General features: G+C 43.1%; 1 protein-coding gene across 1 annotated transcript in view; it reads right to left on the reverse strand.

The window, feature by feature from the left end:
• LOC122787923 (dynein beta chain, flagellar outer arm-like) overlaps positions 1–16,520 on the reverse strand; it is a 5,188,001-nt gene that overhangs the window by 4,917,916 nt on the left and 253,565 nt on the right. The window contains exon 10 of the mRNA XM_044054850.1: positions 4,573–4,577. Coding sequence (XP_043910785.1) covers positions 4,573–4,577 — 5 coding nt within the window. The remainder of the gene's footprint in view (positions 1–4,572; positions 4,578–16,520) is intronic.

The raw sequence follows: 16,520 nt of genomic DNA on the forward strand, positions 1-16,520 counted from the left end.
GTGTCCTTTACCTTAAGGCCAAACAAAGAACTGCCATCAAAAGGTACATTGACAAATGAGGACTAGAAGGGTTCAGCAAAATCACGTAAGCACATCCAGGCATAGCTCCTAATGGAAATGCCTGAACCCACCTCCCTTGAGGTACCTTCAGTTGCATGAAAGATAAACCTCATAGATAAATTAGAAATGGATTGTAGGGTTGCCAAGTGTAAGGCCACAGAAATCTGAGTCTCAGCAGTAGTGTTCCCAGAAAGAGATTTTGACAGTTCCTTTATCAGGTCCCTTTGTAGTCTTGTAAAGTGTGCCAAGTAGCTCAGCAATCTAAGGGAAAAGTTTGTTGAAACAAACACATGCTTCCTATATCTGTTCAAAGCCCTACACTCCATGTTAGGGGGGGTGAACAGAGGAACTCTGCTCTGCAAGTTCCTTTTTGGTAGCAGTCACCACAAGCATAGCATCTGCAGGGACTCTCTTGCTCCTAAATCCCCTTCCTACAGGTGGTGGTACCAGAATCCAATCCAGTCTTTTGGGAATTGGCTCAACTGTGTCTGTAGGAGGTAGATGGGCCATACCCAAAGGTCTCCAGGAATACTCATTCTCCTGGGGAAGGGTTATCAGTAGAAAAACCACCCCTCTGCTTAAGAATCTCAAGGATGTCTCTGAATGAGAAGTCTTTGGGTGGTGATCTTGGGGACTCTTTCCCCTTCATCAAAATCAGTATCTTCAGTGACAGACTCCTGAGGTGAGTCCAAGTGTCTCCTCTTGCACTTCCTGTTCTTAGGGACTTCTTAGGTGGGATGCCCTGGAGAAGTATTGGAAGAGATAGTAATACCTTGCTGGGTAACCTGATTATTTTGGGATGGCTGTCCCTGGGGCATAGAATACTGAGGCTGAAGGTGTAGAGGTACATGGGATCCAGAGAACAGATTTGAGAACTGTCCATCCTGCAAAAGCAGAGAATATTTTCTCCACCACCTCAAAGGCAGAATGCTCCATGGTGAAAGAATCCAAAAGATCCAAGAAGCCATGCTTCCAGTCCATTGGCTCCCCCTGCCCCAAAGGCAGTCCACTTGAGGTGTCCAATGACAAGGCTCTGAAGGGAAGAGATGGCTCTGACAACTTCAAAGTTGACTCTAACACTTCGGATCCAACAGGGAGACTTCAGCTCTGAGAGTTGTTCAACTTCAAAACCATCAGAACCAGTGCACTCAGAGACAGCCGTGGAACCGAAGATACTAACATCTTTGGATCCAATCCAGATGGTCCTGGGAGACATGTATCCAAGGGCTCCTAAATAATAGGTTAGATCGGAGAAGGAGCAGAGATTTGTGGAGTAGTACAAACAAGGACTTCCTGACCTGAAGGGGTGGGAGCTTGGAGAACTCCCATCTGTATCTGCACCAAGAGAAATTTCTTCATCATTCTGTCCACATCAGCCTTGTTCAGACTTCTGGTAGAACGAGGAGAAGTTATCAATGGGGGACTTAGAGTGCTGGTGGGACTCATGCTATGGGGAAGGCACTCTAGAGGGTACTGGGTCAATGAAGGGGGAATACTTGGTCCTGGGCAAAGGCTTTAGATCCAAAGAGCTAGGATCAGTGTTAGCCGTTTTCATCTTCTTCACCAGCTGAACTGAAGCAGTCTTTGGATCCGACTTTTTGTGTTTTTCCATGCTGGTTCCGTGGTAGGTTTCAATGAGGGAGTTGAAGATCCAGAAGGCCCTGAAGGCTTATCTAAAGGTGTCTTAAGCTTACGTTTGGGGGGGGGGGGCTGACCTCCAGAAATAGCCTCTGTAAAGGAAGTAGGTAACAGTCCTTTCAGAATTAACTTATTTTTTTTCTGTACCCAACTGTTTATGGGTTGAAAGCTTTGCATATGGAGTAATCCACCTGTAAATGGTCTGGGCCCAAACAATTGATGAACAAAGCATGCACATCAAAGAATTGCAACTTGTGCCCATAATTCTGACACTTTTTAAAGCTAGATGAACCCTTCTCAAAGCTAGATGAACGCTATTCAGAGATTTTTAATACAAGAAAAGAAGAATTTTTTTTAGTTTATTAACAGGGAAAAAAGCTTTCACTAAGATTGTGTAAAGATGGAAAAGGGAAAAAAGCTTACCAACTATGGTAAAAAGATTGCACTGAAAAAATGGGTAAAATGGGAGGTATTAATGACAGAAAAATGGAAAAAAAATATAAGATTTAACAGGAAATAAAGAAAAATAATTAAATTATCTTCCCACTATACTCAAATGTTCAACAGCTCAAAGCAACCACATCAAAATGCAAAAGTGACAAACAAGATCTGAGGTAGGTTAGCGGTTAGTACATTATGGCTAAGGGAGGAGCTTGAGAGCTTTTTAGTAGCCAAAAGCTAAAATAACAGCCGAGTTGGATCCGTGGGTCGAATCTGCACCCAAATGTTGAGGAATGAATGAAAATTGACAACATCCAATCAGTTTCTGAGTCATACAAGGATGGTAAAGGAGATCAGGACAGAGATGGGCCCAAAAAGGTCAATGCCAAAAACGGCCCTGGGAACCTAGAAATCTTTGGAGCCAGGGAAACCAGTGGAAGGGATTCTCTGAGGGACTTTTTCTTTATCATATCCCTTACTGACATTTTCTGTGAGCCTACATCTTTTATTATACCTTCTCTTTTCTTTAGCATTTTCTTTGTCAGAAGTTTTCGCACTTGTTCTCAGCATATTTGGTGTGGAGTGTTTCAGACGAACCACTATCCTATTCTTCATGGAACCTGTAAGAAGGCCCCTAAGAATTAGTTTGTTTTTCCTGTCCTACAAGGCCTCTTGGCAGAAGGGCAAATAGATGCCACAATCAGGATTTAAATGATTGGGACCCAACCAATGTATGCACTGACAGTGCAGACCTTGGGGCAGGATCTTGTGCATGTACTTAAGGCATTTTTTTGAATCCCAAAGCCTTCTCCATAGCACTAGAAATCCCTATGCATGGCACCCCTACACAGAAAAAAGTTGTGGAACTGGTTTTCTTTTTCTTTTAATAGAGTAGTTCTTCTTTGAGAAAAATGAAAATCCTAAAGAACCTGATAACAGGACAGGATATAAAAAGGAAAATTTCACTTATCTGATTAAATTGAAAACTGGTTGAACGAGTGGTGGGAATTCACGTCTGACCAGAAAGGATGCAAACAAGATCTGATGTGATACTGCTGCAGCTGAGAATTATGGAAGAAAGAAGCTTGAGTGCTGGAGAAGCTCTGTAGATACTGATGAATATGAATCACCTTGAGGCACATAACCCAACTATTGAGATGATGGGAGAGGACTACAAAGGGTCAAAGCAGGTTAATATCTTTAGATCAAAAGTGAAGAGACCTAATGCTTTTCTTATGGAGCAGGTTCCATCTCGATGCTTATCAATTATTAATTTTAAATTTTTCATCAGCCTGAGTTCCCAATAAGTTCCTAGTTAAAGTAAAAAATATATTTGTAAATTACCTAATCCTGTTAATTATTATGGATTATCAAACTGATGTCTCCATTTAGATGGTTATGGATATGTAATCATACAGCTACTATGCTATTTTATGTACCATGCCTCATCTAATTTGTCCACTGATATTTATCAAGTTTGGATTGCTTTGCACACTGATTTTAAAGAAAAGCAAATAAAAACAATTTACGGGGGGGGGGGGGGACATACAAAACTGTTCTTAATAAATGAATTACATTATAAGTAATTGCTGACACAATCTATATGACTGTCTGGCCTCAATTTAAAGCTTATGTCTTCCAATCTTATTTCATTTGTATGAATTTTATTATTACTTAGTTTGCCTTTTCCATCTGAATTGTTATTGCTTCAAAATACATTCAGTTTTAGTTACATTAAAACATCTGTTCATAATGTATGAATCACACTGTGAGTTTTAGTTACATTAAAACATCTGTTCAGAATCTATGAATCACACTGTGCCTCTCACAAGAAAAGTAGTGTTTTTTTCTGTTTCTACAGTAATTCCAGTAGCTGGTTCTGGTTTCAGTTTAAGTAGCTATTTTATCATTTCATAGCCACGTACCTAGGCTACTGATCTGTGAGGATCTTGCATTTCCATGGAGGTTTTTTGGCCCTTGTATTTTGTGCATGACTAACCCAAAGGCAGGCAAAACAAGGATATGTTGGGACATTTACTTGTTGCCCCTACCCTTGAGGGACATGGGTGCTAAACTGAGATGAATTAGCAGTTTTTAATTCCATTCCTCTAAATTACACTTGAATAGAGTAAGAGAATGTTTTTTCTTTTACATGAGATGGAAGATGGTGCCAGAGAAGCAGTATTTTCTGTGATACATACCTATCCCTGTAACAATGTATTTATTTAGCAAAAGAGATTGAGATATCCTGAGTGGATATTTATGATACCATGGGCTCTGACCCTGTGGAGGAGCGAGGGAAAAGAAATTGCTGCATTTAGTGCTGGTTGGAGGGACAAACAGGTTGCAGCAAGCCGTTCCCCAGTGTCGGAGTAAATCACTCAGGATACACCTGCTGAGCTTGTCTATTGGGCAGTTGAAACAGCTACATACTTGTGCTGACATCAGAAAGCATTCTGTGAAGAAACTCTAATTGCCTCACAACATAGATGGTATGATTAGGTGCCTTCCTGTTTGTTTATATCTCACACCACAGCCATGTTGTCTGTACTTTTGGATTTTACACCCTGGAGAAGAAGGTCTTAGCATGACCACAAAACTAAATGGACTGCACCCACTTCCAATATGTTGATGTGTAGATCAGCCTCCATGAAAGACCTACCCCCTTAGACTGTCTGCCCTGCACAATGTCCCCCCAACCCTGGGGCACTGACAATCTGTAGCCATCATGGCCGAATGAAAGGAGGGGGATAAAGGGGAATCTAATGGAGAGGTTGTGGCTATCCATACACCATAAGAGGCGTATCTTGCATATAGGTGTTATTCTGAAAGTTTGGGTCATTCTTTCCCTACTTGTGATCACTGAACCTTAGATGCCCACAGAAGAATTTTTATGTAATGTCTGGCATGTGACACTAAGCATAATGTTGCTGCCATCAAACCCAGAGCTGTAAGAGCTTGAAAGGTGGCTGGAGGGGGCCTAGAAGTCAATGCACAGAGGTCTGAATTGGAAAGAATTAATTTTTTAAGAGTCCAGATGGTATCTAGCAATCAAAGTTTGAGTTGCCTCCAACTGTGACTTCTCTTCATTGAGATTCCTAAGAACAGGCAAAGTTGGGTCAGGTAGTTTCTTGCTTGGATGAGTGACTTCTTGGTAACAGAGAGAAGGAGCCTGTAGTGTAAGTAAGAGAATATTTAAATTCCTCTGGTCTTTGTGTAAGAGACAACCACTACCATGCACTTAGGGCTGTGGTAAAACTTAATGTCAGTATGCAAAATTGGTAATGACCGAGTCTGATCCAGAAGTGGAGAAATTTCTTGGGCTTATTGTCAATTTTTATGTGAAAGTAGGCATCCTTTAGATCCAGAGAGGAATTCCAAAGTTCACTCTGAATGCAAAGCAGAAGGACCATAACCAATCTGATTTTTTTCCTTTTTACATACAGACTTAGGCTGATGATGTCTATAGCTGTCCTAAGGTCCTTCAATTTCTCGGGAAACAAAAAGAATCTTGAATCAACCTTGGAACCTCTCTGGTGTTTAAGGACCTCTTGGATGGCTCTTTTGAGTATAAGGTTTAAGACATCTTCTTTCACCACCCTCTTTTGACATGGTGGGATGTCTGGAAGAGGAAGGGGGAATGGTTTGGGAAACTGGAAAAAGGGAATAAAACGCCATCTGGATAAGGGGAAAATGGCAAGAGTACAGTGGGATAAGCTGATTCTTCCAAATCAACAAGGCAGTTTGGGACTACCCAATTTGAAGCAGTATTTCAGAGCTACACAGCTAATGCTTCTATACATAGCACAAGCACAAACCTAGAATTCAAACTGGAAAGGGCTGATGATGAGTCAAGGGGAGCTCAAGGAGAATAATAATAACCACGCAGAATATTTTATTTATAAAGTAGCAGAAAGTATTCTAAGAACAAAGCCAACAAGGGAATGCAGAAAGGAGATTCTGCTGATAGCATGACTGCAGTTAGGGATACAGGCAATATGCAAGAGGGGACTGAAATTTATTAGAGAAAACTGGCAGAAGAGCTAATGTATTGGGAGCAAATAATTAGAGAGGGAAAGGTAATAGAATGGGCAGAGGCCAATAATGTATTAGGACTGAAGGATAAAGATTGACTTCCTATCAAGGACTGATATCAGAGTATAGGCGAAGAGAAAGAAATAGGAGGATCCTAAGTGAAAGACCAGCAGTGGTAGAGTTTTAAGAAAAATCTAGAACAGAAACTGCTGTTAAAAAAAGGAATAATCAGTAGAGCACACGAAATATTGCATGATAACGATAAAAAGCAATCAGGAAGTTAGAAAGAGATTCCCAAGACAGACGTGATAAGCAGTTCACAAAGAAACAATCTAAGGATATATGCATATGTCTCCCAAATTTGCAACAAAGTCTAAAATATTTAGGATCTTTGCCTTGGAAGTGTTTACATAGGTATTTCTATACCCCAAGTAGACTCCAAAGAATGTTTTCCTCAGGTAGACAGCGAATGTTGGAGGTGTGATGGAAAAGAATGAGGTAACTTGGAACATATTTTCTGGGTGTGTAATGCTGGCACACTTTAAAGATTCCCTGCAGATTACTCTGTCAGAGATAATGGTTGAGCAAATTGGTGTAACTAAGAAAAATATTTTTTGAGGTATGATACGGAATTGGAATTGCCTAGACATAGTAATGCCTTGGTGAGTCTAATTATGGGGGCTGCAAAAAAAAGCAATTACTAGGATATGAAAATCAGTGTCTAAACCAACTTTAATAGAAGTAGCGAATATAGTAACAGAGATAAAGCAACTGGAATTGCGATCCTTAGAAATGGGTAGGAGCAAATTACATAGGAAAAAAATTGGAATTGTAGAAACAATACATGCAGAGGAGGAACGAGCTTTAAATGAAGGCAGGATTTGAATGACCTATGTAATGTTTTGGCTGACAATGACTGGATAGACTTTAAGTGGCTTATGATGATTACAATTATGTCAACATAGTTTGTGATGCATAATGTTTGCAACTAAAATTATGTCAGTATGGTTTGCTTTCATTTATACAAATGCATGATTGCCTTTGTCATATGTGATGATTTACTAAAGATGTTCTTGTTTAAAAAAACAAAAAAAAAAACACTCTGGATACTATCTCCCTAATCCATTTGTCCTGCATGGTACCCATCCACACAGTCTCATGCAGAAAGACACTATACCTGGCAGCCTCCAGAGTGGAATAGCCAGGCAAGATTAAAGGGATTATGCCTTCTTTGGAAGGTGCCATGGACTCCTTGATTCTGTAAAACACCTCTGTCTCTGTATCCACATCCATTGAAGGATCTCCTGTGCCCTCTGTGGGAGAGTTGGTTTTGAAACTGGTCAATGGATTACCTGTCGGACTTTTCAAACCACAAGTTTATTTTTTTATTTTTGTTTATTTAATATTTGTTTACCAGGAAAGTCTGACTTGGAAGGAAGACAATTTTCAGTTGACGCCCGGGGAGAAACACTCCAGATACATGTCTTTGTAATGGGGGAGGAAACCGGACTACCCAGGGAAAACCCACACGAATGCAAGGAGGATATGCAGACTATGCACAATCGAACCAGAGAACTCTTGCTGTGAGGCAACAATGCTACCACTCCACCACTGTACCATCCAAGTTATTAGCACACTTCTGTTTCCTCAAAGATAAGCTTTGAATTTGACACCTACAGTGAACAAAGTTTTCCCCTGTTGCTTACTTCTTTCTAGCTTCTCTTTCACTTTGGGTCCAAAAAAAAGAGGAACCATCAAATGATGCATTCATGAAAGACATGTTGAAGTTCAGTAAAGTCACACAAACAGAGCTAAGCATAATGTTTCATGGTGACACCTGTCCCCACAGTTCTAGTTCTAGTTGCTCTGTACATCACATTATGTGATAAGTGCATGGAGAAGGTAGAAATATTAAGCCTAGTAAACACCTGTGCCTCAAGCTGTCTACAAGTTTTAGTTGTAACTGTTCATCTCAGAGTGCCTAGAATCTGCTCCTCTTAAGCATAATGGAGCCAACTGTGACATCACCACTCTGGGCCAGCAATCAAGAGCCTGAATCCTCACCACTGGCACTGGAGAGGGACATTCATTTGGAATAAAAATGGATATATCTAGTATTTCCAGATGCAGCTCTCTACATCAACCACAATTTCCCTTAAGAGCAGACAGTCCTCAGCTAAGTGTTCAAGCCAACTCCTTTAGCACCCTCTCTTTGAAACCACTGCTTTGTGTCCCTGCTCCAAGTATCTGGCACACTTTGAGATTTGATTTTCACAGATACACACACACACACACCTGGGAAAGGCTGGCACAGATTTACTAGCTATGCACCCTTATGCCCCGACTGTAAGGTAGTTACACTGCCACCAGACACCTCAAAGCCAGATACTCCAAGGGTCTTACAAGGGTAGCCAATTATACTGAGTGAAATTATTATTAATAGAAATGGTAATGCTGACCAAACAGCCAAGCTTTCAGGTGTGGCCATAGTGTCATCAATGATATAAGTTCTCTCAAAGGTTAAAATAGTCTCTAATGGACCAGCCACAATGAAAAGTTTAAATATATTTAATAATAAGAACATGAAAATATTAAAAAAGAAGTTGTGCCTTACCATAACGTTCCATCTGAGTTGTTGATCTTCTTCCAGTCATCACTGATGGGTTCGGTTCCAAGCCCTCGTATCCAAGTCGGCCTAATACCAAGCTCGCGTACACCAAAAACTCTTGAGCTAAGCTGCTACCCACAATGCCCTTCTCCCAGTTACCTCAGATCGAGTTTGCATGCAACATATAGAAGAAACAGAAAACAGAGGCCATTTCTGTGCAGAAACCCTGAAACACCACAAGGACCCAGAAGATCCACCAGGAGCCTTTGGTGGGGGATGGTGGGAGAGTGTGATGACTGGAAGAAGATCAACAACTCAGATGGAATGTTATGGTAAGACATAACTTCTTTATCTAAAGTTGTTAATCTTCTTCCTATTCATCACTGATGGGACAGAATCCTAAGCTACTTGTAAAACCTGGGTGGCCCCTATAGAAGAACATTCCTGAGAACCATAGAGCCGAAGGCCGCTCTTCCCCTTGAGACCAAATCCAATTTGTAATGCTTGATGAAAGTATGGTGTTTAGCCCAAATGGCTGCTGCACAAATATCATCCATGAAAGCCCTGGAGTGAAAGGCAACCAAAATTGCGATGGCCCTAGTTGAATGAGCTTTGATTTGAACTGGTTAAATTCATTCGCTAGGGAGTATAAAAAGGTAATACAATCTCTGAGCCATTTTGATAAAGTAACTTTTGATACAGCACATCCCATTCTAGGACCAGAAAAGGAAATGAAAAATTGGTCCGACTTGTGGAAGGACTTAGACCTGTCCAGGTAGAAGTGTAGTTGTCTATGTACATCCAATGAATGAAGACAGTACTATCCCTTGTTGGAATAATTTCAAAAAAAACACAGGGAGCACAATGGACTGGTTAACAGAGAAGTCGGACACCACTTTGGGGAGAAAGGATGGGTTAGTACAAAGGGATAGTCTGTCCTTATGGAAGATTAGATACAGGCTCTTGATGCATAAGGCTTGGAACTCAGATATCCGTCTGGCTGATGTGACCACTACCAGAAATAACGATTTCCATGACAGGAATTTAAGATCACATTTCTCCACAGGCTCAAAGGGGGGTGGAGAGAGAGAGACTGTAGAACCAGAGAGAGATTCCATGTCTCCACAGGTTGCCTGATAGAAGGTCTGCTATGGAAAACTCCCTTGAGAAAAGTCTTGCAATGGTGGGTGGAGTTAATGGGAACGCCATCCGAGCCGTTATGGAAATTGGAAATAGCTGTTAAATGGACTCAAATAGTAGAAGCTGATGCCCCATTGTCAAGCAACTCAGAAAGATACTGAAATATAGCAGTTGTAGGAGATGAAAATGGATCTAGCATCTAATTATTAGACCAGATAGCAAATCCTTTCCATTTGTCTCTGTAGAGTTTTCTGGTGAATGGTTTATGGCTGGCCAGAATAATATTGCGGACAGGTGAGGAGAGGGTTTCCTGCCTGGTGACTAACTGAAGTGGAGAAACCAAGCTGTCAGCTTGAGAGTGGATAGATTTGGGGGAGTCAGCCCTTGTGGGTGAGATATTAGGTCTTGACAAGTGTCCAGGATACAAGGAGGTTGTAACAGGTGAGGCCGGAGGAAGGGAAACCACACTTGTTGAGGCCAGAAGGGGGCAATGAGGATTACTTTGTATCTCAACTGGATTGCTTTCCTTAGAAACAGGGGTATCAAAGGTATCAGAGGAGAAGCACAGAGGAGACTCATGGGCCAATCATGAGTCAAAGCGTCTCTCAGTGACTCCCCATCTGGAGGAAAGAGGGCAAAGTAGCTGCTGTATTTTTTGTTTGAAGGGGAAGTGAAAAGATCGCAGCAAGGCTGGTCCCAACAGCTGAAGATTTCTGTGATCACGTTCGGGTTGAGAGACCACTCGTCTGAATGGAGGATGCATCTGCTCAGCCTGTCCGCAATCACATTGGAGCTCCCTGGGATATGCGTTGCAACTAATTAGTGGTTGGAAGCTATCGCCCAATGCCAAATTCTCATGGCCTCATGACATAGGGGGGTAGGATTTGGTCCCTCCCTGTTTGTTTATGTACCAGACAATAGACATATTGTCTGACTGGATTGCAATTGTTCCTGATGGAAGGAGTGGAGGAAGTGCCTGCAATGCTAACAGCACCGCTCTTAACTCCAGGACATTGCTATGCAAGTAGACCTCTAAACTGGACCATGCACCTTGGACTGTCTTTCCCTGGAAGTGCCCCCACCCCACCCTATCAGGGCAGTGTCCATGGTCACGTGGCATTGGGTTGGGGAGTCTGGAAGGGGTAGCACCAAAGATTTTCATCTGTTCTCATCCACCAGAGGAGATCTTGTTTGTAGGAATTGGTGATGAGGATCTGTGAGTTCAGAGGATGGAGATTGGATATCCACTGGGACAAAAGGAGCCACTGCAGTAGTCTCATATGCAATCTTGTTAGGGGAACAATTGGGATGGCTGCCGCCATAGACCCCAGAGCCTGAATAACTTCCCTTGCAGACACCTTTCTTTGACAGAGTATCACTTGTACTTGTAACCTTAATCTCTGAAGTCTGTGAGGGGGAAGAGAGATTTGGCTTGTTTGAGTATTGAATACTGCTCCTATAAATTCCAATTGTTGGATGGGATGAAGGTTGGATTTTTCCCAATGTATTGTGATGCCTAGGAACTCCACCAGTGCTAGAGTCTTAACAGAGGTACTCGGAGCCGATGCCCTGGGCTCCGATACCTTCGAAGACTTCGACCCCTTTGAAGACTTTGATGACTGGTCTGCCTTCTCTAATGTCTCCTGAAGCTCTGGCTTCAGGAGACCCCTCTCAATCAGTTTCCTGCGTCCTTCCAACATCACTCTGCCACTAAACCAGTGGCAGATGGAGAAGTCTTCCTGAAGATGGAGAGGGCCTAGACAGTAGATGCAGGAAACGTGGTTGTCTGTTATGGACACTTTCTGTCCAGACTGGCAACATTTAAAACCCGACTTGGCTTTCTCTGACATATTCCGAATAGAAAAATACAGTATGTAATACTAATATGTATATAACTATATATATATATATTCACAATAACTAACCTGACTAAACACACAGGTAAAAATTTACAACAAGACGTTAACTAGGAAAAAAGGTACTTCACACAGAAAATCTGACAGACAGATATTGGCCTAAGGCCTAGGAGCAGCCACTCCCACAAATTCTTAAACACTATTTTAAACACTATTTGAAAACAACACGCGCGCACACACACACACACACACACACACACACACACACACACACACACACACACACTACTACTAGTAACTAATACTAAGAAAAATAGTAGATAGAAAAAAGGACACTGGCCCGAGCTCTCACTCGACGATGAGACCTGTTGCAGCGGCAAACTAGACCTGAGATAAACAGCGAGATCGAACAACTTCATATAAAGAAGTTATGTTCTTACCATAACGTTCCATGTGAGTTGTTCATCTCACCTTTGTTCTTACATATGGGTTCGGAGCTGATCCCTCGGCTCCGAGTCGGCCGCATTCCAAGCTCTGCGTCTAAGAGAAGCTCGAGGCACAGTCCCTATCCCATGATCCTCTCCTGCTAACCTTCAGATCTAGTTTGCTATGAAAACCAAACAACAGAAGACATACCCGCCTACACATGCATAAGTATCAATACACATATACACGTATATACACAAAAATGTAAGGACAGATATACGCATACATACATATATATATATATATATATATATATATATATATATATATATATATATATAAATACATGTCCGAATATGAACGCATACATAGAGACAGGCAGTCCAAGGGGACCATGAGAAAAGACAACCAGCCACCAGTCGTACCTGTTCTTCCAGAACACGGAGGGGGAAGGAGGGCGGGAATGTAAGAACAAAGGTGAGATGAACAACTCACATGGAACGTTATGGTAAGAACATAACTTCTTTATGTGAAGTTGTTCGATCTCACCGTTTGTTCTTACACACGGTAGCATCCCTAGCACCCTAAACCCCAGGTGGCTCACGGGAGAACATTCCTGAGAACAGTGGAACCAAAGGAAGCCCTGTCCCTGGAGGCCCTGTCCACTTTGTAATGAGTAATAAAGGTATGAGGTTTGGCCCAGGTAGTCGCTGCACAAATGGTATCTATCGGTAAGCGAGCAGCATGGGCTAAGGAAGTAGAAACAGCTCTAGTAGAATGAGCTTTAGCTTTGAGCGGAATAGACTGATTGGAAGATGAATAAACAAAGTTTATGCAGTCCGAAAGCCATTTGGATAATGTGATTTTTGTTACTGCAAGTCCTTTCTTATTATCTGCATGAGAAACAAAAAGTTGATCCGATTTCTTGAATTTTTTTGTTCTGTCCAGATAAAATCTCAGCTGTCTGTGCACGTCCAATGTGTGTAACATGTATTCCAATTTATTGGTATGGTGCCTGAAAAAAGTGGGAAGTTCTATGGACTGATTAAGATTAGATTCTGAGCAAACTTTTGGTAGAAAGGACAGATTAGTACGTAAAGTGACCCTATCCAGGTGAAAGATCAGATACGAGGGTCTAATTGACAGTGCTTGCAGCTCTGAGACTCTGCGAGCTGAAGTGATTGCAACAAGAAACAGGGTTTTCCAGGAAAGATATTTAAGTGGGAATGACAAAGCTGGTTCAAAGGGTGATAACATGAGTTGGGATAGCATCAGATTTAAGTTCCAAGGAAAAAACGGACTTCGAATGGGTGGTTGGAGATAAGTTCCCTTCATGAAAGCTCTACAAAGTCTGTGAGACATAATTGTAGCGCCCCTTTCACCCACATGAAAATAAGATATGGCAGCCAGCTGTACCCTTATGGTGGATGTTGAAGCCCCCTGATGAAAAAGAGTAGATAGAAAATCTAGAACCTTATGAATAGGAGCAACCAAGGGATCTATACCTTGTTTGGAAGCCCAACACACGAAACATTTCCACTTGCTCTTGTACAATTTTCTAGTGGAGGTTTTGTGGGAAGAAATCAAAATATGTTGTACTGCTGGAGACAAAAGATCTGACCTGGCTAAGCTGGGAAGTGGAACAGCCATGCTGTCAATTTGAGGGATAAAATAGAGGGGTGAAGAACTCCTGACGAGTGGGTCAGAAGGTCTGACACTGGGTCCAGAGTCCAAAGTTCCTCTATTTGGTGAGCTTGGAGGAAGGGGAACCAGATTTGTCGAGGCCAGAATGGTGCTAGCAAGATGATCATCCTTTCCAGACCTTTGGCTTTCTGCAGAAATTTTGAGATTAGTGGAACAGGAGGGAAGGCATATAGGAGAACCGGGGGCCAATCGTGCACAAGTGCATCCCTGGGGGCACCTCCCCAGAGGGGGAAGTAGGGTGAAATAGCTTCTGCATTTTGTATTCAAGGGGGATGCAAAAAGGTTGCAGCAAGGCTGGCCAAATCTGTGGAAAATCCTTTCCGCTACTTGATTTTTGAGGGATGACTCGTGAGGCAACAGGATGGCTCTGCTCAACCTGTCCGCTATTACATTGGACATCCCCGGGATGTGCGTTACTATGAGAAAGCGTCCGGTGGACACAGCCCATTGCCAGATTCTCAGGGCCTCTCTGCATAAGGGGTAAGACCTGGTTCCTCCTTGTTTGTTTATGTACCAGACCACTGACATGTTGTCTGTCTGAATTGCAACTGTTCCCAGAGGTAAGTAGTGGTGAAAGTGTTGCAATGCCAGGAACACTGCTCTCAACTCCAGGACATTGATGTGCAGACTGTACTCCATTTTTGACCACTCGCCTTGAACTTTTCTTCCCTGAAAAAGTCCCCCCCCCACCCTATCAGGGAAGCGTCCGTGGTCACTGTGGCTATGGGGGGGGGACAAACAGGCGGCCTATCGTAAGCTTGTGGCTGTTCATCCACCATCGAAGATCCCGCTTGCAAGACTCCGTGAGCAGGATGTTGTGTGACAACAGTAGCCGTTGGTAAGACCACTCTGCGAAGAGTAGCCACTGGAGGATCCTCATGTGCGGTCTCCCTATGGGGACCGCAATAAGGGTAGCTGCCATCATGCCTAAAACTTTCAAGACCTGTGTAGCGGGGACTCTCTTGTTTTGTAGAAGAGTAGAAATCTGTACTCTCAAGGCTGAAACTTTTGTTTGGGGAAGCCTGATCAGAGTAAAGGTAGTGTCCAATTCCACTCCTATGAATGATATATGCTGTGAGGGCGACAAGGCAGATTTTTCGAAGTTCAGCGTTATGCCTAAATGGGAACAGAGATCGATTGTATAGTCCCTGGCTCGCAATAGGTGATGCCTGGTGGTGGCGGTAAGGAGCCAGTTGTCTAAGTATGGAAACACCCGGAATCCTAGTTGTCTCAGGTGGGGCACCACTACTGCCATGCACTTGGTGAACACCCTGGGGGCTGAGGTGAGGCCAAAGGGCAGAGCTCAAAACTGAAAATGACTGGCTCCCAGCCGGAAGTGCAGGTGATCTCTGGATGGCCTGGTCATTTTTATGTGGTAGTACGCATCCTTGAGATCTATAGAGCACATCTAATTGTTCGTTTGAAGAAACGGAAGGATCGATTGTAGCGTGAGCATCCGGAATTTCTCCTTTTTCAAAAAGGTATTGAGTTTGCTGAGGTCCAGTATCGGCCTCCAGTCCCCTGTTTTCTTTGGAACTAAAAAGAACCTCGAGTAAGTTCCAGATCCTATTTGGTCTGCCGGGACTGGCTAGATGACTCTTTTTTCTAACAGCCTTTGTATTTCTATGGCTGCCTGATCCCGCAGAGTGGGTGGAACATCTGGGAATCTTTTTTGGGTGGGAGGATTGTCTAAGAGAGGGATGTTGTATCCTCTGGTTATTATGCTTTTTACCCAGGAATCTGAAGTGAGATTTAGCCAGGCCTCTAGGTATAAATCCAAGCGACCCCCGACTGCCTTCAGAGTAGGACAGCTGGGCCTCCCCTCAGGAGTGCTGGAAGGGCTTCCCAGGGACACTATCCCTGTCGCCCTGGTTCTGCGGACCCCCTCTGCAACCTGGGCGGCATCTTCCATTCCTTCCCCCTCCTCTGCCTCTGGAGGGTATTTCACTAGGTGTGGATTGGAAAGCTCCCCAAGTCTTCCGGAACCACATTTTCCCACCTCTTTTCCCTTTGGCGTATGGTCTAGAAGGGGCAGAAAAACAGACCCCTACAGGAGACAGGGTCTTTCCTTCTTGTTCACATCTAGTGAGCGTCTCCTTCACTTTGGGCCCAAACAAGGAGGAGCCATCAAAAGGGGCATTAACAAAGGAAGACTTGAAGGCTTCCCCAAAGGAGCATAGGCACATCCAGGATTGTCTCCTAAGAGCGATTGCTGAAGCTGCAGCCCTAGTCGATCCTTCGGCTGCATACGAAATGAGCCGCATGGATGAGTTAACGATAGAGTTTAGGGTATTGAGCTGTGCTGTCACCTTGTCTGAGACAGAAGCATCTGTGGTACCCTGTAGAGTATCTCCCAGTTCCTTGAGGAGATCTCTTTGAAGACGGGTAAAATGAGTGAGGTAGTTCAGCGATCACATGGAAAAAGTCGCTGAACTAAACATGCGCTTCCCGTACCTGTCCATCGTCCTAGAGTCTTTGTTAGGAGGATGAACAGAGGAAGATGCTTCAGACATTTCTTTCTTGGTGGCCGCTGCCACTATCAACTGGGACTCCCTTGGTGAGATACGCTTTATCCTGGGGAGCAGTGATGTACTTATTGGGCCTCCGAGGGA

The sequence above is a fragment of the Protopterus annectens genome, chromosome 13.part0, assembly GCF_019279795.1.
Source record: "Protopterus annectens isolate FY-2018-M chromosome 13.part0, PAN1.0, whole genome shotgun sequence".
Taxonomy (NCBI): Eukaryota; Metazoa; Chordata; order Ceratodontiformes; family Protopteridae; genus Protopterus; species Protopterus annectens.